Genomic DNA, 24,854 nt, shown 5'->3' with positions numbered 1-24,854 from the left:
GGACTCCAGCAGAGAGGCCAGATCTGGGCCCTGCACCACCGTCCTGGGGGCTCAGGTAGGTCTGGCTTCAAGCTGGCACCAGGCAATGTCCAGACTGAACTGCCTCTAGCTGGCTTTCCCACCCATACCCTGTGACCAGCCCCATGTCCGCAGCCCATTCCCTGCTTGCTGAGTCCCTGGCTTAATTGCTTTCATTTCTGGGCCCCAGCGGAGGGGTGGATCCAGAGGAGGAGGCTGGCACTGGTGAGCAAGCAGTGGGAGCACTGAACAGAGGCAGCTAGGGACAACCCAACCCAACTGCTGAGTCGCAGCTGTGCCACTCAACTCTGGTGTGACAGGGCGGGCTTCCTAACCTCTCTGCACAATTTTCTCAGCTGTAATCTGGTGATGATAATCCTTATGGTGTCTTACTGTACAGGTCAACTAGTAGCCAACTGAAGGGGGTTGTTGCTGAGTGGTGGGAACATGAGTGATGGATGTTTTTATCTTTGCGTCCTCTTTTTTTTTAAAAAAAAAAACATTTCATGTATTTATTACTGAATAAACAGAGTAGCGCAGAGGCACAAAAACGAAAAAATCACTTCCCTAATAAAACACACCCTATTACCCCGATAGTAGCAATGTTTAGAGAGTGGAGTGAGATGGTAAGAGCACGTGACTTTGATACAGCATAAATGTGTGTGCCATCTTATGTGTGACTCTATAGACCCAGCTTGGTTCTTCTCCAATGTCTCCTCTTGGACTTGTAACAGATTTTATTATCAGTTTTCATCCGAATCCACTGGGGAATGGGACGATTCTGCTTTTGTTTCTTGGCCAGGAATTGCTTGATCCTGAAAGTCTAGTGAGAAGACATGGTAGGAACAGAGTCAACAGGCACCACCGAGATGGCCGAGGAAAGGAGAGTCTTGTGTCCTTTTAGATCCTCATTCTCTCCTTAAGCAGCAGGACCTCTGCCTTAGTCGCTCTGTGTAATTCAGGAGCTGCCACCAGCCGTGCCGCCACCCCTCACTCTCCCACCTCCTTCTCCAGGCTGCTCCTGGCAGATTGGCTTCTCATTCGTATGACCCAAGCTCTGGCCTTTGCTGGCCTTTATCACTGTGACATCTGCCACCAAGATGATGCCTGGGTGATTCCAGCCAGGATCATCCACACCTGGGACCTCACCAAGCGCCTGGTAAGTTGTGGCCACACAGGTGACAGAGTGACAGAGGAGTGGTCTCTCCTCTTTGCTGCTGCTCTTCTTCTGTCTGGTGGAGCTTGGCTCTAGGGAAGCCAGGGTCACTAGCCTGACCCCGTGATGTCAGGGAAGTGACCAAGAATAAAACCTTGGTGCTGAAAGACAGCAGAGCTCTGTCAATGCATGCCTGGGTCCTCAGGCAGGAGACACATGGTTCTCTGCAGCTCCTCACGGCTACAGACAAAACTGTTCAAGGCACCAGCAATTAGATAGATAGATATTGATAGGAAGCAGGGGTAGATAGGATTAGATATACAGATGGACGGGCCGGTGGGTGGACAGCGTGGTGGGCTAGCCAGCTGCCTGAATGTCTCCCTCGAGCAGTCAGCCTTTTCTGTGTGTCTGTTTACACACACATCTACTTTTATTGAAGCTGGGATCACACCGGACTCATACTGCCTTGTAACATCCTTTGCTCACTTAGTATTACATCTTGGGTACTTCTTTATGTTCACCAAATGTTTTTGAATAAGATGTATTCTCTTTCTTTCACATTCCCCTCTCCTCCAACTGAGCTTACCCACTCATCTAGCCATGGTACCATGAGCAAATTATTTAACATCAGTTTCTTCATCAGACAAGGGGACGGATAAGTGTCTGCCTTGTTGGGACTGTTGGTGGGCCAAAGGAGACATTACCAATTGGTCACAGCCGTGCCTTACAAGAGCGACCTTCCCTCTCCTGAGTCCTGTCACACCCATCGGTTTCCTGTTTGGGTCTCGCTGCGGTCATCCCCTCCTAAAGCCAGAGGGAGGAAAGACCTCTCAGGCTGAGAGGAGCTGGGCCTGAGGCTCCCACTTGGTCTTCAGCTGGCGGTGGGAGGGTTTCCCCTCTTTGCCTTGATAGGTCCCCCAACCCTCACTTTTCACCGGTGGACCCCGTGACATCCTTGACGACCTGGATGGTGCCATCAGGCCTGAGTGAAGACCTCTCACCTGACAGATGGGACAGCTGGAGCTGAGACTGCCACTAGATAACTGCCACCTCCTGGTAAGGGGAGTGGGGCACATGAGTCTCCGAGGACACAGTTCTTGGCTCCACCCTTCCTCTTTCCCCTGGGGAGCCAGAGCCGGCAGCAGGGCCGAGGGCAGCCGCCGGAGGTCCCCGTGGGCCCACGACACCACCAACCTAACAAACGGAGAAAGTTCATTCAGTCTCAGCCTTACAGCTTCAGTTAGAAGGTGGGCCCGAATGCTTTAATACCAGGACCCGGGGCCAAAATGTCTTCACATATAGAACGTTTACAGAACGTTGGAACTTTTACTACTGTTAGTAAATTTCTGGAAAATAGGAACCTGGCCTGTGCTCCCTCCTCTAACTCCAGGGTCTGGAACAGTGTCTACAGCCTAACTGAGGCTTAATAAATACCTGTTAAATGAGTACTGAACTCCTCCAGGACAATGACCATATTTAATATTCATTCCCAGGGCTCCCTATAGGGTTTGCTGCTTACAGGAGTTTCAGCGTTTGCTGAGTGCTCTATCACAAGCTCCCTAGAGTGCAGAGCTTAATCCTGCGTGTCCGGTCCCTCAACTGAAATGGGAAGTCAGGGGGCTGCAGGCAGTTGAAGCCTTATTTTCCCAAGGTTACATATCAGATCCACAACTTTTGTAGATCTGAAAGTACTGTACGTGGGGAAGATGGAGAGAGCCTCAGGCCCCAGATAACATGGACAGGAGATACACGGTCAACAAGGTGGAGAGCCAGGCTGGATTCCAGGCAGGGACGGAACCCTGTCATGGGAGGGGAAATCACTCCCCACTCGCCCTTCCCTACTAAAAACACAGAAACCAGCAGCCCTTCAAAACTGGGTCCTAGGATCTCCTCGGTCTCCAGGAGGTAGTAAACATACAGACAGTGACACCAAAAACCACCTAGAGATTTGTTAAACTTTATTTCCTCCGAGTCTCTGGGGAGGCAGCAGGGAAATGCGACGAAGTGGCAAGTAGCGTGAGGGGCCTGAGCGTGGCAGGAGCTGGCAGGGGCTGGCTTAGGCAGGACGGAGAGAAGGACATGTAAGTACCCAGGGCTGAGAGCCAGCTAATGGGTCTTCTTCATCTGTCTTTGGATTTTGCGCAGCATCTCCTGCATCCGCCGCAGCTGGAACAGGCACATGCATCAAAATGGGGCCTTCAGAGTCCTGTAGTGTCAGGGAAGTGCCCCTACACTCGAATCCCTTGAGCCAGGGCCTTGGTAGCCCTGAGGTGGGTTGGAGACCCTGGGTAGAACCACTAACCCACCAATCCAAGACCTGCATATGCACCAAGGCCAGGGCCCAAACCAAGAGATACCGAGGTTTATGATCAAGCAGGGGATCTTCTAGGCTGCCAACCCCTACCATCCCCTCATTGCTCTCACCTCCTCATCTTTCTCTTGGATCAGCCTCTCTGTTTCTGGATCTGTCCCTGCTGGGACAGCAGGGATGGGGAAGTCAGTACCACTCTCTCGAGTCAGTTTGCTGAGGGGAAGGGGAAAGGGGGGTTGTTAAGGCTAGAGGGACCCCAGAACCTGTTTGGATTGAGCCCAGGGCCAGCAGAAGAACAAAGTAAGGGCTTGGTCTCACCACCCAGGGCTGTGCTTGGGATCCCCCCCACCCCCAGCTATATCTCAGCTTCTGGCCATACTTGCGATTCCGTTCTTTCGCCACAAGGCGGGTCATGCTCTGGATGCACTGTGCCCGGTAGTTCTCATAATGTGTCTCCCGCGTCACGTCCTTCAGGTCCTGCATGTGAGTGCGCACCAGCATTGTCCTCAGCTTCACAAAGTCGCAGTGCCCTGGGTTTTCAACTGTGTAGCAAGGCTACTAGTCAGACAAGGGCATGGGTAAGGGAGAGCCACTGAGGGCAAGGAGATACCTTGGTCACAAGCTGGGTGCTTTACCTTCCACGATGCCCCAGGGGTAGAGCCGGCCTCGAACCCGCCGCCCTCGGGCCTCCACTACAGTGTTGCTGCCAATTACAGCAAATGGGATGCTTTCCTGGAAGGAGGTAGGGGTGCCTGTCAACAGCCCCATTCTCACCTGTGCCTTTCTGCCGTATCTTCGTCTTCTTTGCTTCACTCTGGGGAACCGGGGTCCTGTCCCACCCCAATAACCTACCCTTCCATAGAATTCTGCTTCCCTCTTCTGCTCGAAGGAAACAAGTTGGGAAAGGGGTGCCCCAGGGTGGCCCCACCTTCAGGGCTTGGTCCTGTAATTTGAAGTCCTCATCCTCATCAGAGTCACAGTCTGGAAACTGGTAGACCTTGATTCCAAAGTGCTCAATCTCCTCTCGGATCTGGCAAACACAGGAGGGGCCCACAGCTCTGGGGACCCCATTTTTCCAGAAGCCCACCTGCTCCCCTCCCCCCACCAGCTTCCCTCACTTTGTGTTTCTTGTGCTCCACTTCTGGAGGTGTCAGTGTGTCCGCCTTTGCCAAGATAGGCACGATGTTGACCCGCTGATGCAGGGCCTTCATGAATTCAACATCCAACGGCCGGAGCCTGGGGAACAGGGATCTGTGACCGCCTGCTAGTGGCAGCCCTCCCCGGGTGTCTCAGCCTGTTCCCTTGGCGGCACACGGTGGTGTCAGGAGCCTCAGGCTCCGAGCTTTACCCGTGGCCGAAGGGCGAGATGAAGTACAGGCAGCAGTGCACCCTGTTGTCTTGGATGTTCTTGCGGTTCAGGCCACTCTCATCTCGGAAATACTGCTCAAACTGCTGGTCGATGTATTCTGCCACAGGCTTCCAGCTGCAGCAGGGACAGACAAGCACAGTAACTGTGGGAGTGGGGGCTGCCTAGCGAGCTCTGGGACTGCAGGGTAGCCCATGCCTGAGCAGCGTTTCCAAGACTTTGTTATTCCCCAGCTTACTTTACTACATCTTCAAGGAGGTGCCTGGGTGGGACAGGGGTGCATCTCACATGTCCCGATAGAAAATCAGACCAAGCACACAGGCAGAGTTCCATGTAAACTAGTTTGATGAGGGGGAAAGGGCCCAAGTGACCAAAAAAGCAATAATATCATGGTGCCTGCAGGCGAATACCAAATGGAAGCTGAGGCAGCCCGAAGCCAGGTTCACGGTACAGCCTCAGAACTTTCGTTCATGTGAGTCCACCCTCTCCAGCTGTCCAAACCCATTCCACCTCTCAAACCACATCCAAGAACCACCTCTTCCATGAAGGCCCCTTTCACCACACTAATGCACACTGCTCTCCCCTTCTCTTCGAGACACACACACACACACACACACACACACACAAAAGAACATCAAGTCTGAAGTCCTGTGCTCTTCTGGTTTCTAGTTTAATCTTCACTGACAGGTGCCAGAATAGGTGGACATTATGAGCATCATTAGTCTCATTTTAAACATGAAGAAACTAAACCCACAGGAGCTAAGAGACATAATCCAGATCATTTTGCCTAACCAATTCTCTACCCACCCAAGTCCCTGGACTTCTGACTCCCAGCAGAGTATGCTTGCTACTGCGCTGCCTGTCCTATTTGCTGACTTGTAACCTGATTGACACGTTAGAGAACTCCTGCCCCCCACTTCCTCACCCTTGTGCCACAGACTGTAAGCCTCTTGGAAACAAGGATCATTCATACTTGTTTTACATCCCTGAAAATGTCCAGCACAGGATGGACCCCCTAATATGTGCTCAATAAATTCCTGCTGGTCGACTGAATGAATATATGTGGAGGTGCACTATAAGCTATGAGGTGCCCAGCAAATGAAATTATTATTATTATTATTATTATTATGGCAGGTAAGAGGAAGGAAGAATGAAGAAGGGGGTGGTATTTGCTATGGTAGGAACCAGGTGCTTGGCTGGGGCTAGAGTTTCAAAGCAAGCCCAGTTCACTAGACATCTTTCTAGAGCAAGAAGGGTGATGATGACATGGAGGCCACCTCAACCCACCAGGAGGATTTATGGAGACCATGTACCATGTACTAGCACAGCGCTAGTACTGGCACAGCTACCCCTGCCAAGAATGTAAGAAATGGCCCTTCCCTTAAGGCTCAGATGACGAAGTTGAAGATGAACCGGTGTGCTGAGCTCAAAGGCTTGTGCTGTAATGATGAAGCATGTGATGGGGATTCAGAGCACAGAAAAGTGTGTAAGGGTCTGATTAGTCTGTGAGGGAATTACCCATGGTCAGCTTCATGGGCACATGACCTCTGTGGTCACCCAGGGCCCCATACTTAGAAGGGCCCACACTTGGTTTGATTCTCTACTGGGGCTATCTTGGAATTCTTAATGATTTTGAATAAGAGCCCTACATTTTTGTTTTGCACTGGCCTGCAACTGTCATCTTAAAATTCATGAGTGTAATGTCAAGAGCCCTTTACTCTTTGATTTCACACGCATCATTCTGGTGATTGTTCAGATCAACTAGGTGAGGTGGTAGGGGCCAGGATGCAGTCATTTGCGAGATCACACAGTTACTCATGCTGAATCAAGATCTGAACTCCTAAGGCTGAGGGTTTTAGCACCACCCTAATTTCGTCAAAGGTGGCATCTTGTCTCCTCATCTACTCACCCAGGTCTGGCCATTATCTAAGAACCCCCAAGATCTTGGGAAAGAAAAACAAGCCAGGGATGATGGGGGGTGGGGGTGGAGGGAGGTGTGTGGCACAGCCACCTTTTCTTTTGACAGGTAGCCTAGAGGGTGACCTTTATTGAGCACCTAGTAGATGTCAGGCCCTGTGCTATCAGTGTTCACATGTGTTTGCTTTTCTGAGGCTCTTCTTAGCTTGTGTCTTTACCCTTATTGTAGAATCATAAGGGACATTAGACATCATCTATTCCAATCCTTTCCCTCTAATTTTACAGAGGAGACAGCTTTCTCCTAGGGGGCAGTGGCATGCTCAAGGTCACAAGCCTCTACCTGCTAACAATTTTGGGCATGTCTGTGCACCTACGTGTGTGTATGAAATGGGGGGAGGGAGCAGCTAGGGTTGTGCTTGGTCAGACATACCACTCTGTGTTGTTGACTGCATCCCCAAAACCTGGTGTGTCCACAATGGTGAGCCGCAGCCTCACACCCTTCTCTTCTATGTCCACTGCATGTTTAGTGATCTCCGCAGTTTGCATGATCCGCTCTGGAGAAGGGGGAAACTGAGGCCAGGGCCAGGGCAAGGGCAAGGACCTGCCCAGTCAGGGCAAACCTCCCACCCCAACCAGCTTTCCTGCCCAGACTGCCTCTTCCACACTGCCCCTCTTCCCACCCTCAGGCTGCTGGGGGGCCTTTTCTCTGGGAACCAGCAAGGAGAACATTTCCCAACACAGGAAATGCCGGTGGCTGTTGGCTCTGGCCCCAGCCTCTTCTCTGCTCCCGGCTCTTTTCTTGGATTCCTGGAATCCTTTGGGGGTCGGAGACTCACTCAGAGGACAGAATTCTGGTCCCTTCCCCTGGCCTGCTTCAGCACCCAAATCTTTAGGGAGCTGGCTGGTGGGCTGCCAGGCTGGAAAGGCCTGCAGAGAGATGCTGTCCGTCTCTCTGGGAAGCCATGGTTTCCTGCATGCTGGGGAAGGCCCCATCCCCCGACTCTGGAGTGAGTTTGGTTTCCCAAGTCAGGTTGGCCAGCTGGCCCGTCTTCATGTTCCTCCTCCCTTACCTTCAGCATTGAGGAGTTTCCGGTCCTGGTACAGATCAGTGAGGAAGAGGCTATTGACCAGAGTAGATTTCCCTAGACCAGACTCTCCTGAAAGGGAAGAGAGGACAGAAGCACCATCAGAGGGTAATATCTGCAGACGAGAAGCAACCCCACTGGACTAAGGCGTGGTTGGGAGCTGCTTTCTTAGATCTAATTAGGAGGAGATTAACCAAACCCAGAAAGAGCTGGAAGTAAGCAGAGTTCATAACAGCTTGTCCAGTCTTCTCACTTGAATGAGGCCAGGAGAGGTAAGAGATTACCCAAGGTCACAAAGAAAACTGCAAATACTAGAAAACTGCTGGTCAAGTGCTCCTTGTACCACTTCACCTCCCTGTACCCCATGGCTCCTGGCTCTTTTGCAAAAAAGCACAGCTGCTTCCTACTTTCCCCTTCCCTATCCATAGCCCTCCCCACACACTAACCATCAGCCCCTGAAATAGCCCCTGCCCAGTCTGGCCCTGCCCGTGCTCTACCTGCCACCATGAGGGTGAAGTCAAAGCCCTTCTTCACGGACTTTCGGTGGACTTGATTGGGGAGCGTGGCAAAGCCCACATACTCCTTGTCATCCTAGTGGACGAAAAGCAAAGTATATGATGGCGAGAGGCAGGAAGAACCCCAGGACCCAAGGGCCTCCCTCCTGTATCTCTGCCCCAGCCTTAGAGAATAGTGCCAGACTCCTTTGAGGCCCTTTCTGGGGCCACCAGCTGCGCTTCAGTCCCTGATGATATGTCAGGTTTCCAGTGCACCTGGCATCACAGAGCTGGGGCCAACCCAGGACAGAAAGAGGCCCCCGCTCAACATCCACACATGTGCGCACGCGCACACACACACACACACACACACACACACACACACTCTCTCTCTCTCTCTCTCTCTCTCTCTCTCTCAGCTCCCTCCCACTGAGAGGCAAAGGCAGGGTTGGAGGCTCTACCTCAGAGGAGTCATAGGGATCAAGCTTGCCCCACGGGCTGCGGGGCCGGGCTGAGGGGCTGAGAGGGGCTGAGGCAGAGAAGTACTGCTGGCTGGCAGAGGTCTGGGGCCACGAGGGCGGTGTGAACTCCAGGTCATCCTGGCAGAGGTCCAGGGCCTGGGGCTTTGGCTCCAGGATTTGGGGCCTGGCCTCTGGTTGGTGGCAGGTCTTGCCTCCTGGGTAATCCTTCACAAACTTGTTCAGTTCTGTATCATCCGAGTCCTCTAGGAAGCGTTTGATCTGGGGGTTTGGAGGGTTGGGTGGGGTAGGTGGGCAGATGACAGGAATGAAGGAGGAAGACCAGAGAAGGCAAAAGGGAGAGAGAGGAGAGCACCTGTGGTTAGGAGGGAAGGAAAGGGCACTAGCCCCCAAGCCAGAGGAAGTGCTCATCACCCTCCCTCAGCTGTTCCCGCCTCCCCAGTCTGAGCTGCCAGGACAGGCCCAGCGTGCAGGAGCAGCCTGGGCAGTCCCCAGAGCCCTGGCACTTGCTTGTGGGAACTGAGCAGCTCCAGTCCTGGTGCTCCCTCTCAACAGGGTATTTGTTGAGGCAGCCCTTCCTGGGGGTCTGGCCAGCCCAGGGGCCAGGGACTGCCTCAAGGCCAGGAAGTCAGATTGAATAGGGGGAGCAGACAGAGGCACTAGAGCTGAGCAGAATGTGGCTCATGATTCAAGGAGAGTACAAAGTCAGAGTGGGGCAGGGGGCAGGGGGCAGGAGGGAACAGAGGGGGGAAAGGGGAGTTGCCAGTCCAGGTAAATCGAGAGCCAGCAGGGGGCTCTGCGGGCCCTGCAGGTTGGTAAGTTCTGGGACTGAGGTGCACACTGCACTCCCCGGGGCTCAGGGCTCGCTGCTCGGGCTCAGCATAGCTGACCCGACCGGCCTCATTCCAGACGCCCGGGCACACCGGAGCCTGAGTCTGGGCCCCAGAAGAGAAAGGGAAGCCTGCAGTGGGTTCTGAGTGTGCGGAAAGGGAGGCTGAGAGGGACCAGGTAAAGGACTATGGGAGGACACCGGGCCTCCAGAGCTGCAGACAGCCCCCAACTGTGAGGGACACATAGGGGGAAGCACCCCTCAGCTACTCCTTGCCACCTGTGCCTGGAGCTAGGCTTTACCCCACAGTATAGGGCCTGAACTGCAAACCACAGGGGTGTTAGGCAGAGAATGGCTGGCTCCAATAGAGACCAGTTCCACTCTATCTCCAGCTTGGAAGAGAGGCCATTTCCCCCAGTCTCACCGTCAGCTCTAGATCCTAAAGCTTCTCTCCTTTGGAGGCCAGACCCCTTTGTGGAGTGCCTGGCAGTGCTGGGCTCAGCTCTGCCTCACAATATCCACATGCCACCCCCAGACAATGAACAAGGACAGGCTTCAGAGGTTGACTCACCCTCTGGGGATTGGCCAAGCCATGGGGGGCTACTCCAGCTACTGTGGAGTTCTGGCCAAGGTCGGGGTGGGAGGAATATGACCACAGCCTTCCTGCAGGTCCCCATTTTACAAGGGAAGAACTGAGGGAGGCAGACATGCACGTTGCCAGGTTTATGCCACAGGGATGCAATTAAGATAGGGAGGCCAGAGGGAGAAGTCCCTTAAAAGTTACTTCTAGGCTGCCGCTTCTCAGTCCCCACTCTGCTTACAGCCATAGTTTCCAGGGCTCACCTGAACAGAGGGGAAGAACACAGGCCCTTTAGCCTGAAATCTGAACCAGCATGTGGGGGCTTAGTACCAGAAGAGGCCATCCTGAGGCAAGCCTGGCTGAACAGGATTTTCTCACCCATAATATTTATGGGGTACAATGGGGTGACCATATATCCCAGTTTCTTAGTGTAGCATAATGACTTATTGTGCCCTTCTCACTCTCAAAGGTGTCCCCGCTTGGATGACTGGTTATATGGCAACACGGAAGGGAAAACAGCAGGTCTTGTTTTCTGGCAGCTAAAAGTCTGGGGAATTCCAGGAAATCCTGCCCCTCTGCACAACCCCACAGTGACCCAGCAGTTGGTCTGGGGTCAGATGCAGGGTAGGGTGGGGAGAGGACTGTGCTCTGCTTGGTTTCCCCAGGGACTGAGCAGAGGTGCCGCAGGGAGGGGGAAAGGGAAGGCAGCGAGGGAGGCCCCTAGCTCCCACATTCTCCCAGCAGAGCAACCAGGGACCCAGCTCCTTTCTCCCCTCCAGCCCTGGCCGGTCATCAGCACAAAGCACGAATGGGCCCACAGGGGCTCTGGACAAGGAGTCAGGATACCGGGGTCCTCACCTCCTGTCTGCCCTTCCCCTCCCCCAGCTCTGCCGGTGACCAAATCATTTTCTGACTTTGAGTCCCAAGCGCAGCCAAGGCAGGGGGAAGACAGGTCAGGTCCGCCCATCTCCCAGAGCAGCCCCTCACCCAAGCTTCAGTCCTGTCCGCAGGGACAGAACTGCCTTGCCATCCCAGTGAACAGTCCACGTCCCATGCTCCAGACTCCCTGTCAGCAAGCTCGAGGTCTAATTTTATCTCCCAGGCAAAGTTCCTGACACACAGAAACAGCCTCATCTTGATGCTCTTGTAATCCCGCTTCCTGGCTTGCTCCTTTCCCTTCTATTTGACACCCTGCCCTCCACCCCAGTGTCTGCCAGGAGCCAAAAGCCCTGTGGAATGTCCTTCCTCAGCTCCTCCGCCTCCCCTTCCTGGGCTCCCACCCTCTAAGGACAGCTCAGCAGCAGCAGGATCACCTGGTTTCTCTGCAGTCCCCCGTTCCTCGGAACGGCTGCTCCATGATGCCAGCTGCTGCCTACCTGGGTGGGCACAGCACCAGCGCCCCTGATCCGTCTGCAGTACAGGATGTTGATCCACTTGGCCTCTCCTCTTAATCCTCAAGGACACCAAGGCCTGTCAGAGGGTCATGAGCTATCCCCAAGGTGACCTGGCCCATCAGTACACGGGGACAGCCACCTAGGAGACTCCACTCCCAAAGATTCCAATCTTTTGCACCTTAACTTTAAGCAGTTCTGAAGAAGGGTGGGACGTTCTAAAAACCCCTGGATATACATTCCCCTGAAATGCCCCACTCTTCTTTCCAAATGCCCTTGCATTCTCCCAGAAGAGAACCCCGCTATCTTCAGAAATCTGCCCCTAGACTTCCCTGCAGACAACCCAAGCCACAGAGAGACTCTACCCAACCTAGGACACCTGACCTCTGACTCATGGGGACCTGTATGACTTAAATCACCCCATCACTCCCAGAAACTTCATGAAGGAACTGGTCTCTGAAGGGCATGAGTTCAGGCTGACAGGAGGCTGGCATCCTGGGGGCTCCAGAGTTGCTGGTTAGATGACAAATCAAGAAGCCTGGCTGGGAGTGTGCAGATGGAGCACTTGACTAGGAGTCAGGAGGCCAGTGCTTCTGGTTTGGCCAGGAACACCCCTTGTGACTTTGAATAGGGTCTTAATTTTAGGGTCTAATGTCCAATTGGGAATGGCCCTTCCTTGCCTTCCAGGAAGGCTGGGCAGAGAAAGTACTCCAAGATGACAAATACTTCAAGCAACTTTGAACTTGAGAAGGTGCGTCTTAAGTCACAGGATGGTTATTAATGTTGGCCCATCATTCTTTTTGCATGGAACTGAGCATCACTGGGGCTTTTGGGCTGGAGAGCTCTGCCCACTGATCTACAAACAATGTGGGACACTGATCTCCTTTCACAAGGAGACCACCCTCATAGAGGAGTCTGGCTTGACATGAACCAGTCAGCCGAAGGGACAGGCTGGCTTGAGGGCAGGGGCCTGAGGCTGAGGACTCTGGTGGTGGTGGAGCGTCTTTAGTTACAGAGGAACAGGGTGGCCTCAGCCAAGCTGAAAGCACCAAGACCTCGGCTGAACTGAACTTAGTGTGTGGCAGAAAAAGCCCCTCTTGGCCCTTGCCGGGCTTGGCACTGGAGAAATCGGTGCTCTCCAGGCTTCCATCCCTGAAACAATCAGTCTGTCCATTCCCATGTGGGGAGAAGGAGGGGGACATGGATAAAGACAAGCACCACTTGGCCTCTCCCAGGAACCCCCCTTTGGGGAAGGTCCCAGGGTCACCAAGACTTGGGCCTCAGCCTGGAAATAGCTTAAGAGACAACAGCCCAAAAGGTTGGCCTTTCCAGACCTGGAGGCTGCCCACAGCCAACATCCTGCCCCAGAGGCTGGTCACTGTTCTCCTCCTACTATAAACTGCCTGTGCTTCCCAATGCAGAGGGCAAAATCTTTTGGGCTTCCGGATGGGGAGGAGCGGCTGGCATGGGGCCTGGAGACCCTGATACGTGGCATAATGTGTTGCGGAAGCTCTGGCAAGGATGGCAGGAGAGCTGGCACTCTCACAGCCAAACATCAAAACCTACCCAGGGACCTGCAGGGAGGCTGGCTGGGGCTGTTCCTTCTCCCACTACAGGCAGGTGGCAGGAATGAGCTCCTACCACTGCAGAGGAACCTGGGTTGGGAGGGGTGATGTAGGGTGCAGCAGAAGGAAGCTTCCACATGGTTCGTAACTCAGAGGCAGAGGGATACGGCTGATCCCAGCGGCTAGGATGGTGGAGTGGGCTTCCTGGGCTGTGGGAAGGGCCTAGGAGCTGCCCTCTGCCAGGCTGTGGGAGGGAAGGCCCAAGCGTCTCACCATCCCTCTTGGGTAGGCAAGTGTGGTGGGCCCGCTCTGTGTGTTTTCCAAAGGAAGTTGGTTCTGGTCCCTGAGCCCACGGTGGCCCGGTGAGGAGGGGTCACCAAGGTACTGCTGGGCCAAGCAAGGGCGGGGACCCTCCGCTAGGTTCACCGCTGACGAGCATTCCCGGGACCAACGTGCATGTCTCGACCGGCGCCCCCGGCCCCCCAGCATGGTCCCGCTCCTTCGCCCCCAAGAACGCCGGCAGCACCCCGGGGGTCGGGAGCGGCTCCGCCGCCGCTCGGATCAGAGGGAGAAACTTGGGAGCGGCGACGCGGCACCGTCCGCCAGCTGCGCCTGCCTGTGCCCGCGGCCAGCGACAGCGCCTCCCGCCCCGCACCGCTGGGACTACGCCGCCACCGGCCCTGCCGGCCCAGCCCTGCCGCGCGCCCGCCTTACCATGGCTGCAGCCCTGGCCGGACTGGCTCCGCCTGGACAGCGCCCGAGCGGTCGCAACAGCAGCTGCGCGCCGACCTCGCGCGACCGCCGGCCCCGCCGCCTGAGGGAGGACAGGCCGGGGGCGGGGCCTACACCTAGGCCGGGCGGGGCGCGGGTGCGGGCCTCGTAGGGGTGGGCCTGGCAGCCCGAGACCCCACGCGCAGAGGGTGGAGAGGCGCTCAGTACAGGGCTGCACGGGTCACTCTTCAGGCAGCGCCATCACCGTGGGGGCTTCAGGCAGTCCCCCCCAGAAAGGAAGGGCCCACCTGGCATCCCCAGGAGCAGAAGCCTTTGGGAGGAGCCAGGGTTTGCCCCAAGAGAAGAAGACAAAGCATTAGTTACCCCCCGAGATACCGCAAGGTTTACGTGAAGCGGACTGACGCCCAAGTTCCTCACTGTCCGTACGCTCCACACCCCCTAAGCTGGAATGTGCGACATTCTCCACTTCTACCCAGGCTGCTGTGAACACTTTGGGCAGCACCCCAGGTTAAAGATTAAAAAGGATTTGCTGCATAAATTATCCAGGGATCATCTGTTGGGAGAGGCTGGGTGGGCTTTACTGGGCAGTGCTGCCTTGCCTGGAGCTGAGGAAAGTGGGGAGGGCTTCGGGAGAGGCCAACCCAAGCATGACAATGGGCTATGCTGGGCAAGCAGATGAGGTGCTGTGGTGACTGATGCCCCAGCAGCTTCAGAGGATTGGAGGCTCAGGAGGGTCAGCAGCCGCCAGAGGGAAGTAGATGCTTAGGGGGTGGGGTGTTGGTGGGGATTTCCTGAGCTGTATTACAGGTCTCAGCTGGTCAGGCTTCTGTGGAAGGTTCCAAAAGCAAGCCCCTCCCTGACTCCCAAGAGCCTTCTCCCAGGGCAGGCTGATGCTTGGGACAAAACTAAGGCCCCTATAGGCATGGCCCTATTGGTGGAAGTGCCAGAGGTTTGCCTACCCTTAGTTGGATCTGTGACTCGGTGGTCATGGTTGGGATCAAGTTAGAACTCAGTGGCGGGAGGGAGCGGGGCCCGGGTAGGGCAGATGAGAAAGGCTCAGAAAACCCAGGGCCGCTACTGGAGATGTTATTGGGCATTTGGCACAGTCGGACTGGAGGACAAAAGGGGGGTCACTGCCTAAAGAACTCACAGGCATTCACGAGCTAGAAAACTGAGGAGATGCCTTTCTAGCTGGGTGACCTTGAACTCACGTCACCTCTCTGGGCCTCAGCTTCCAGACCCAAAAATGAGGGAATTAAACTTGAATACCAGCCAGCAGCTTGGCTCCAACAAGAGGGAACCTCTGAACGTACACAGAGACTCCCGGGAAAGGACTGAGGTACATGAGCAGATCTGAAGCTCTACTCAGGGGAGCAAAGACATAAAGGACACCAATTGCCCAGGCCCCAGAGAGTCCCAGTGTCCTGAAGCATACTGGTGCCAGCTTGCTTTGATGAAAGTGAGGCCCCAACAGAGTCCTGGAACCATGGAACTTATTTCAAAGTCAAGAATCTTGGGGTCTTGATGGTCACAATGTCTTTGCAATCACTTCATCACAGGCCCAGCATGAGGCATGATGGGCAAACCGAAAGCCTCAGACAGACTTTGAGCCATTCTGCCTGCACAAGTCCTGTACAGTGACTCGGCAGCGTTCAGCAGGGATCTTGGCCTGGGCGTGGGTTCCCATGACAGCTTGGTGATTATCTCACTGCCCCCAAAGTCCCTTCCCTCCCTGGGCCTTTGTTTCCCCCACTGCAAGAGAAGACTAGACTGCCCCCAGCTCTAGCTCTCCTGTTCTGTTTTGGTGCAGGTACTCTACGCCTGATCAGAAGCGGGGCCAAGTCACAGCAGCCCTTGTGTGACCACTGACCACTGAGTGCTCTTCCCCACCTCTAGCCAGCTGGTGGCCTGGCAAGCCTGGCCTCAGTGCCCCTCAGCTCTGAGAGCTCTGGCTCTCCTTTAAAATTCAACATCCTACCAGGCATTGATGTCCTTGACCACACTAGTTTCCCAGGCCTGCTGCAGTGGGCTATTCAAGCCAACTGTCTGAGCAGTGGTGCTTACTTTGGCATGAAGGGTGACTCTAATGGGTAACTCAGGTCCGCGACGACAGCTCCAGCCTGCCATCCTTTGCTTAGGCCAGGCCAACGTGATCTGTATGGTAAAACTCCTGGCCCCTGCCACTGATCTTTACTACCTACCCATGGGTGAAAGTTGTGTGACAAGGATGCTGGACTTGAGCCAAGCTGGGCCCAGATACAAGGCCAAGAATAAAGAGTGATTACCACAGGAAATCAGGAGCTCAGATCTCCATGACTAGCAAAAGCCGCTTTTGCCTCCTGGTAGCAGAGTTTCCCTTAAGTGGTATGAGAACTAATTGTATGTCCCCTCCCCAGAGGTGATGAGACACTCGTGATACATTCAGAGAGCCCTGGTTGGGCCAAAGGGCTATCAGTGGATTGTGTCCTTCAAGGAAACCTCAGCCAGTCTGTCCCGCAAGGTCTGCAGAGGGAAGAAACCAAAATACCCTAAGCCTCATCCCTCTCCCTGCTGTTCCTCAGAGTCCCATGATCCTGAGGCAGGCTGAGATATGGGTGGTAAGGCTAGAGCACTGCGTTTCCTGGCATCTGCACAACAGCTGCAGTGAGGTGCAGTTCTAGAGCTGGCAGGGTGCTAGAAGCCAGCCAGAGGGCCCTTGCAGCACCATCTCCACAGCAGGGCAGGGCACAGGAGCTCAGGGACGGAAGGGACTTATATTCGTCCTAATGCCACTACCCACTGGGGAATGCCTGCCTTTAAGTGCACCCCTACCCACCCCACCTCTTCAGCCTCTGCTTGAACACCTCCTGTAGCCAAAATCTCACTGACTCTAACAACTGCCCTTCAGTCTTTGGGCAGTGAGTTACCAAGGTCTTCATTATACCAGGCCAAAATTTATGTCCCCGGGGACTTTATCTTCCATGTGCTTCCATGCTAGAAGCTTTGCTGACTCATTTCACTGGACTTTGTCCTTTGATGGCCACACTCCTACAAGTGGCCCATCTGTATACTTTTCTCCTCCAAATTTACCACAAGCCCCTCAAGGACAGGGAGTGTGTCTTCTATTTTAACCTCTACTCACTTCCAGTTCAACAAACATGTAAATATGATGTGTGCCTGGGTGACCAGGCTTCTGCCCCCAGGAGATGTCTGATCAATACGGACCGACTGAAAGGATTCACTGATTCGTTTCCCACTGATTCTGGAGCACAGCAGGCCTCAAGGTTCTGGGCTTGGTTCACCCATAACGTGCCCTTCATTCTCGCTGTTTACAAGCACATACCCACCTCCCAGCCTCAGAGTTTACATGCAAAGGTACAAACTTTACCCACACTAAATCCTTTACCTGCATAATTTTTGATATCTAAAGGTGCTGCTGAGATATCGAGAACTTATGTTCCAGGAATATGTGGCTATAGGCAGAAGGGTTTCTTCACTGCATATCAACCCCTACAGAAGGCTGGCCCCTAAAGTGCTCCCAGTTTTGAGGAGCCAGCTCTGGAGCTTCAGTTTCTTCATCTGTGAAATAGGGAGAAAAATGTCTACCTCATAGGGTTGTGATGAAGATTCACTAAAGTCTGAATGGGTGGTAATCTGAGTGGTAACTATTATCTCAGCTAAACAAGAAAATTATCAACACGAAATCACAGCTGTCAGCTGTGACTATTTCAAATGCCTCCCCTCCAAAGGATTAGGCATGTTATGTGTAATGGGTGTAGAGGGATGGGCAAAGAGCCTTAAAGTAGTAAGTGACACTCAAGTGCCCGTGCTGTGACCATGTTTCTCCAGCTGGAAGCCATTTCATCTCTAGAAAACAGGTCTTGGCTTAATTCCCAAGAACAGCCACCGTGGAGACTCCTGGAGCTAAATGACTTGGCCTGTGGTGGGCACACCAAGGAAGGGACTGTGGCTGGCCCAGGCCCCCACCTGCAGTTCAGAGCCTGAGCTTCTCTCAGGAATGCCTCACATTCTGTCCCCCTCCTCCAGGGCCTCGTTCAGCCCCCAAGGCACAGCTGTGTCTTAACTCTCCCCTTGTGACAGCTGGGCCAAAGGCAGCTGAGAAGAGGGTGAAGGGACGTGGTCATTTCTGTCACTTGGGACAGCCTACCACTGGCTGCGTAGTCAGGGTGGCCTCTGTGTCACACACTTTTCTTTCTCATCCAAGTGTGCCCCTGCCCCCTGAAGCCAAGCTTCCTAGTCGACCCAAGCTCACTGTTCCTCCTCCCCACTGAAAAACCCATTTCAAACACTGCCGAGTCACTCAGACAGTCAGATGTAACATTGGAGGTGGGTTCCTGGTAGGGAACCAAGTAGTTTCTGGAAAAACATCCGACAGTTCAAAATGGATGTGGTAGATTCTTCCCATGTGGGATCACTGTGGGCAGAACAAAAAGCTAAGGGATTCTGGCCTCATTTGTGCCGTCATGCCTTAGAGGGAGGCACAGCGTTGCCTGCTGTAGGCAAAGAGAGAGAGAGAAACCCCCCAGGCCTCAACGTGAAGGTGGGACATCATCCCTGCCCTGTGCTTCCAGTGGCTCTTGCTGAGCAGTAGCTCCACAGCCTGTCCTGCGGTGCCCAATTGTCCTAGTTTGCCCACGACTGGGGGGGTTCCCAGGACGCAGGACTTCCAATACTAAAACTGAGAACATTCAGGATAAACCCCACTGAGTTAGTCAACCGAGCTGGTCCCCAAAATAGCAAGTCTGGGCCAGAGGCCATCAGCCTCCCATCCTGATCTGGAAATGCACAAGGCACCATCTGACAGGAAAAGACCCTGGGTGGCGAGGGTCAGGCTGCTGTGAGAAGCCTCCTGAGGTGCCCTGCCCCACTTTCAGCAGCTCTGCTCCACACCTGCAGCAATTCCCTTCCTCTCAAGAAGCCTCCACACCAAGTAGAAGAAAATGAGGGAGTGGAAAGATGGTTCTAGGGTTCCTTTCCGACAGCCCATACCCCGGGATTCTCTTCACATCCCCGTGAACGCAGAGCCTCCCTGTGTTTCTTCTAGGCTCTGGGTTTCTGCCAAACAAGTCTACCTGAGGAAAACTTCCCAGTGGCTCAGGAGCCAACAGAAGGCTAGGCATACCAGCCCCCAGGGGCCAATGACACATCACACTAAGGATGCTCAAGTCTCCCAAGGCATGACTGAGATGGCATCTCTGCTTCCTGGCCTGTTTTCCAGAGTTGGCTTCTTGAATAATTGATAGAGATGCCAGGGAGTAAACCACCTTGTCTGCTGATAGCCTGAGAAGTCACGACCAAGGGTGGGTAGGTTAGGGGTCTTAAGGACATAGGATCTTAGGGCCAGGACAGCCCCATCCATCAGGAGCATGGCAGCCCCTCCCATCAAGAGCTGCTTTATTCCAGGGAATTCCCCAGGATATGTGAGAAGGCAGGCCCTGCTGACCCCACAGGGAAACCTCAGGACCTGCCTGTTGACCTGCTAGCTTTGATACAAAAAAAAAATAAGCCTATCAAGAATGCTTCTGTCAGTCCAGCATAATCCACTCTGAGGAGGATCCAGCCCCTAATGTCCCAATCCAGGGATGAGACGCATCTGTCCACCCCGCTCCTTAGACAAAGAAGCCTTAAGGAGCTCTTGGCAGGACCCTGACACTCGTGAAGCTCAACAACAAACATAAGCCAGGCACTGCGCGGCTGGAACACCAGAGAATTCCTGCCAGGGATGGACTCTGGACCGACTCTACACTCATCCATTCCCAGAGCAGAGGAACCAAAGGCCTTGGGCACCAGCACCATGGTCTCCATTCTGCAACCACCTGTGGGCCATGCAGCCTGGGGGACAGGCTGAGGAGGGCCTAGTGCTCTCGTGCTTGGCCAGGACTACCCGGCCCACCTCCATGCCATCCCATTTCCCCAGCAGGCCCAGCTGCCTGTCTTCTCTTCCGGGCTTCTGTGGAGCAGCTCTGCTGCTGAACAGGGCTGGAGAGCTGCAATTACAGAGACAGCATAAGAGCTCCTTTGGGAAGGAGCCACCCTGCTGCCAAGGCTTTTGACGTCCTAAACTCAAACAAGAAGCACAAAGAAAGGGGGTGAGGGTGGGAGAGAACAGGGAGGAACTTGCTCAATCAAAAATATCACATCCTGAAGGAGGGGAAATACTAACCCCTTCTCAAAGGTATAGATTTGCATCAAGGGGGGAGCAAGAGGCTAGCTGTTAAGATGCTCCCCTGGCTTTGGGAGGGAGGGTGTAACTGACCACCCCTCCCCAACCCTCCGCTGACTCCCTCTCTCCTAAGACCTCCAAGAGCACTCACTCAACGTGTCCCAATCATTTGGACATTTGAGGGGAGACTATTTCATATTGTTTAGTATTTCCTGTCCATGTGTTATCTTCCCTTCCACATGGTAAATTTCTCAAGGCCAAAGAATTTGCGTGCTGTGAGGCTTCAATGCTTTCCCCAACAGGGCCTAGCAGAGTGCTAATGAAAATTGCTTATGGGAGGAAGGGAGAGAGGGAGGAAGGAAGGAGAGAAGGACTTACTGTTTTGCATGGAGATAATCCCTAGCAGTAGCTGCTCCCACCCAAGCTGAGCTCAGAGCACAAGGCTGGATAAGAAGCCATGACAGAGCAGGTGGCAGGTGCTCTGGCCTCTCCCCTTCAGCTGTTTTGGTATCTGAACTCAGGCTGTCCTGCCATCCACCCCTCTTGTTTTCCATCTGTACTCAACTGTCCATGCTGGACTAGCCCATGAAGGAGACCCATTGGAGGATATACTAGGCTTTGGGGAAGAAAAGAGACATGGCAAGAAAAAAATGAAGGCAGGAAGAACGCAGACTATCTTATCAAACGTGAGCCAAGAAGAACTCAAGTACTTATGGGAATAATGCACTGTGAAACCAGGACACTCTTTGCCAAATTGAGGACATAGGGCTGCCAAGTTCACAATGTACCTTTCCAAGTTGAGGACTCAAATAATGTGTAACCCAGAAAAGTATACCCTTTCTGGAGTCCCCTAGGCTGGAGACACGGGAGCCAAATAGGGACTAGTCAATCCTGTGGCTTCCCAGACAACCTTCCCACAGAGCACTTGGCAAGATTCATCATCTGCCAAAAGTTCTCTACACTTTCTCTCTAGGGCTGCAGCTGGCTTATATAGCACCTTGGTGCAGATCCCCTGTGGGCAGACACAGCCCTACAGATGTATAGCTTGGCAAGTGGAACACAGGCTAGCTTTGAGCCCCTGCTTGCCCTCTGCCAGGTGCTCTTGTGCAGGGAACAACCTGCCCAACCATAGGGAGTAGTTGTGTCTCTCTCCACACCTGCTTCCAACAGAGTAAGAGAGGGACTGGGGTAAGGGGAGCACAGGAACACGGGCAGTACCTTCCCAGGGGCGTTCTTACCTCCTCATCTGTCATAATGGAGAAGTAGAAGCCAGGCATTCCCAGGGGGCAGCAAAAGGAATTCACAGGGTGCCAATAGGAGGGGAAAAAGAGAATTTTACTAAAGATGTCCAGTGGACCTGGCCCAAATTCCTTCCTAGGGCAAGTGGCCCAAGTAACAACAGCCAGCATTTGCTGAGTGCTCGCTGTCACTAGGGACCGGGCTAAGTGCTCTACATCCAGCAGCTTGGTTAGTCCTCACAAGAATCCTAAGAGGAAGCCATTGTGGCCTTAACAGATGAGAAAACTAATGACTGGAGAGGTAAACTCATTTACCCAAGGTCACAGTCAGAAAATAGTGGGCACAGAGCCCAAACCCAACAGTATAACCCCAGAGTCTGTATCTACTGAACCTCCACTTCTTGGAGCTTTGCTCCTTCTGAGGGGCAGCGCTGCCCTTCTCTGCCTTTGCTGCCCATCACTCAGAGGGCTTACACTGGCTGAGACTGGATTGCATTCCCAGGGCTCTCCCCTCCAGGAATTTCCTCATCACAGTATATGTGGGGTCATGGTGCTTAAGGCAGGAACTCCTTGCCAGTAAGATTCACTACATGAGGGATGGTCCCCACCTTCCCTGCCACCAGAAGGGTCAGGAGCACAATGGGTCAGGGAGGGCGTCACCAGGCCCTGGGGACACTTCTCTTAAGCACTCTAGCGTTGGCAGCCTGACCCACTGATGGCTTCAGGGCAGAGACCCAGACATCCCTGGATCCTGCCTGGGCAGCAGGTCCTGGGATAGGGCTTGAGGGGGGCTCTGAGGAACCAGGGAGACACATGAAGAGATGCCTCAACCTGCATTGGGGTTAGCCCTGAGGAAGACTGTGAAGCAGGTAGTTTGTTTTGGTGGCTTTTCTTTGTTTTTTAAAACCACATGATAGGTAAAGACCAACTAAGCTGGAAGGCCACGGGCTTAAACTGTTCTCCATTCTAGCAGTGACTACTTCCCACTGAAAAGAGGCTTTAGAAAATGAAACCGATTCCAAGTCCTAAACAAACGATTCTAATGGTGAAATTATAGGCAAGATGAGGAGTTCCTCTGCTTCAAGTCAAAACCTAGCAAGTACTGTCATAATAGACCCAGCTCTGCACATATACAGAAACCACCCACTCACTTGTCCTCCTGCCTCCCAAACCTCCCAGGTGGACCCCCAGGAGGGAAAAGCACAGACCTTTTAGCCACCAGATGACATGATTGTGCATTTCCTCAGAGACATCTGAAAGTAAGTTGCTTTTGACTCTTCTGTGGGATGCACATCCCCTCTCCCCAGTACTCAACATGTCCCTTTCTAGCTCTACATTTCTCCACCCAAAGGTGCCCTCCGCCCTGAATCCTCTCCAAGAAGCTCCTCCAGCGTAGGACTAAATGTCATATTCCCACTCCTCCCTCCCTTTTTCCCACCCCTCTTTGTGCCACTGTCAATGCCTTTCCCCTCTTGGAAGTCTAAGTCCCAGTGTATCTATGTTCATCTTCCACTCTGTGGCCAGAATATTTCCTGAGGACCTTATTCCCTTTACTAGCCCTTCGCAGCCCCGCCCCAGCTCAGATCTTCATCTCCACTCTCAGGAAGCAGTTTCCCATCCTGCACACCACTCTCTACTACCTTCCATTGAAAGGCTAAGCAGCATTGCCTGAAGAGTCTAATGCCTGATGCTGGCCCGAGCATCATCAGCAGTGTCATTAGCGTGGAGCTCAGGGAAGCTGGCAAAGAAGAATGGAGCAATGAGCTCAAGGATGGGACTACCTTTGGCACTGGCAGGAGGGCAGCTCTAAGGCCCAAAACAGAAAGGAGGCCTTTCCTGCCCACCCCAGTGTCCCATCTCACTAAATCGGGGCTGCACCTGGGCAGTCCGCTTCTTCACATACCCAAGATGAAAGCACTAAACCTTTGAATGGGTTTTTCGGAGGCGTGCTTGGGGGCCTGTGGCACTTCCCTCAGTGGTGCCCGGTTTGGAGACTCCTTTGGTGCTGGTGCTGGTGGCAGTGATGGACTTGCCTTCTCTCTCTGGAACATCTGATCTTTACAGAAAAGGCCTGAGTCCATTTCAAAAGAGGGCGATAAAAGGTCTAAGGCAGGAGGACACTTAGGCTTGAAATCAGGTGCTGTTGGCCGGCTGTGGCACGTTTCAGCATCAAGACTGAGTAAGGCCCACCACGAGGAGTCGGGCCCATACTTCGGTAAGGACCGAGGGGGTAAGGGCCGAGGGGTCAGTTCCAGTTCTGCACGGAGAGAGGGCTTTTGGGAGGGTTCTGGATACCTAAGTGTAGGTCCTGGGGACACGTAGGCACCTTCTGAGGGTCTTTGGGCGGGCTGTTTATAGATGGGCTCTGGCATGACAAACGCAGATCTGTGGGGCCTCTCAGGCACTGCTCGAAATGTCACACGGTGAACTGACTGTACTGACTGTCCCCTTGGGGAGATGGTGACCCTGCGGCCCACCTCGCTGTCTCCTCGGATTGAGGACTTCATGCTGGACTCCATTTCTGATGACACTAAGATCTCTGAGGAGGGCTTGGTTTCCGTGTAGGCAGACGGCTTGCAGATACACTCTGGCCCTGGACGAACACAAACTTGGTGTTCACCATCCAAATCTTTAAGGACAGAGAGTCTGAGGGATTCCAAGTTCATTTTCCTATGCAGTGCCTTGGGTTCGGTATTCCCTGAGCTGTGATGACCCATTTCAGACTCTTGACCGGGGATCCTTCTCCGGGCTCTCTGACAGTTGGCAGAGATGTGGCTGCTGGCATGTTTTGGGCTAGAGGGTCTCGTTGGAGATCTCATCTCAGCAGCAGATGTCATCTCAACACCCGGACTTGCTCTCAAACTCTTTCGGATGGGCTCAGTTTGAAATGCTTTATCCTTTGGGCAAACCAAAGTCCTGTGGGAGAATCTGACCCCTTGTGGGTACTGGACCTTGGAGGGTGGATCTTCTTCTAAGATCTGTAAATTATCCTTCTGGTCTATAAAACTCAACCGGCGAGATTTCCTATCTGCGGTTAATGAGTAGCGATTACTGCTATCACACCCTGACTTGCTCTCAACCCCCCTTTGTGTTGATTCGTGTCTGGATGGACTGACATTCCCTGGCATCTGGGTGGCGTGAGAAGCTGATGTCTGAGTTTGCTGGACCTTCCTTGCAAGAGAAGGATGGCGGTATACTTCTGGTTTTGAATGGGCTTCAGTTCCCCTAGGAATGGATGCTCCAGAGAAGCTGGGCCCTGACTCGGGGGAGACAGATCGAGAATACTCTGACACCAAATTGGGAGTGATAGGATGCCCAGGGTCGGCTCTTCGATGGGATGATGGGCTCAGGGAGACTGTAGTGCTTGGCTGGCTTGAGGCAAGAATGTACCAATGTCCCCGCTGAGGGGTTGTGTTAGTAACCTGAGACTCCTCCTGTGCTGAAAGCACTATCTTAGACCCAGTCTTGTTCATCTTGACCATCTGATAGACTGTTCTCCTCTGTGTAGATCCCATATTTTCCTGACTGGC

General features: G+C 53.6%; 2 protein-coding genes across 6 annotated transcripts in view; both read right to left on the bottom strand.

Annotated features, from left to right (window-relative positions):
- Positions 1-24,854, bottom strand: part of LOC118909390 (leucine-rich repeat-containing protein 37A3-like) — a 90,869-nt gene that overhangs the window by 43,424 nt on the left and 22,591 nt on the right. The window lies entirely within an intron of this gene.
- LOC118909266 (septin-4) lies at positions 516-24,839 on the bottom strand. 5 transcript variants are annotated; one of them, XM_057501291.1, is made up of 14 exons: positions 23,228-24,839; positions 22,533-22,577; positions 21,325-21,332; positions 8,809-9,087; positions 8,351-8,444; positions 7,839-7,925; positions 7,199-7,322; positions 4,834-4,968; positions 4,604-4,721; positions 4,414-4,515; positions 4,121-4,217; positions 3,865-4,027; positions 3,599-3,698; positions 3,116-3,340 (listed from the first exon to the last, which is right to left on the bottom strand). In XM_057501291.1, exons 1-14 carry the CDS (start codon positions 24,837-24,839, stop codon positions 3,281-3,283), a joined length of 3,024 nt encoding a protein of 1,007 aa, XP_057357274.1. In that variant the 3' UTR covers positions 3,116-3,280. The 5 variants fall into 5 exon arrangements, with proteins under 5 accessions (XP_057357278.1, XP_057357277.1, XP_057357276.1 ...); XM_057501295.1 differs by lacking the exons at positions 3,116-3,340; positions 21,325-21,332; positions 22,533-22,577; positions 23,228-24,839 and adding exons at positions 516-2,368; positions 13,906-14,148; XM_057501293.1 differs by lacking the exons at positions 3,116-3,340; positions 21,325-21,332; positions 22,533-22,577; positions 23,228-24,839 and adding exons at positions 2,245-2,368; positions 13,906-14,058 and having other exon boundaries at positions 3,599-3,648.

The sequence above is a fragment of the Manis pentadactyla genome, chromosome 4 (genome assembly GCF_030020395.1).
Source record: "Manis pentadactyla isolate mManPen7 chromosome 4, mManPen7.hap1, whole genome shotgun sequence".
NCBI classification, from domain to species: domain Eukaryota; kingdom Metazoa; phylum Chordata; class Mammalia; order Pholidota; family Manidae; genus Manis; species Manis pentadactyla.
The sequence above is the reverse complement of the archived record's forward strand: the minus strand, read 5'-3'. Positions and strand labels throughout refer to the sequence as shown.

Coding starts and splice junctions, on each gene's coding strand:
- LOC118909266 (XM_057501291.1), bottom strand. CDS start 24,839: ATGGGATCTACACAGAGGAGAACAGTCTATCAGATGGTCAAGATGAAC. Junction 4,218..4,413: donor TACAGGACCAAGCCCTGAAG/GTGGGGCCACCC, acceptor ACCTCCTTCCAG/GAAAGCATCCCATTTGCTGT. Junction 4,028..4,120: donor CCCCTGGGGCATCGTGGAAG/GTAAAGCACCCA, acceptor CTTGCTACACAG/TTGAAAACCCAGGGCACTGC.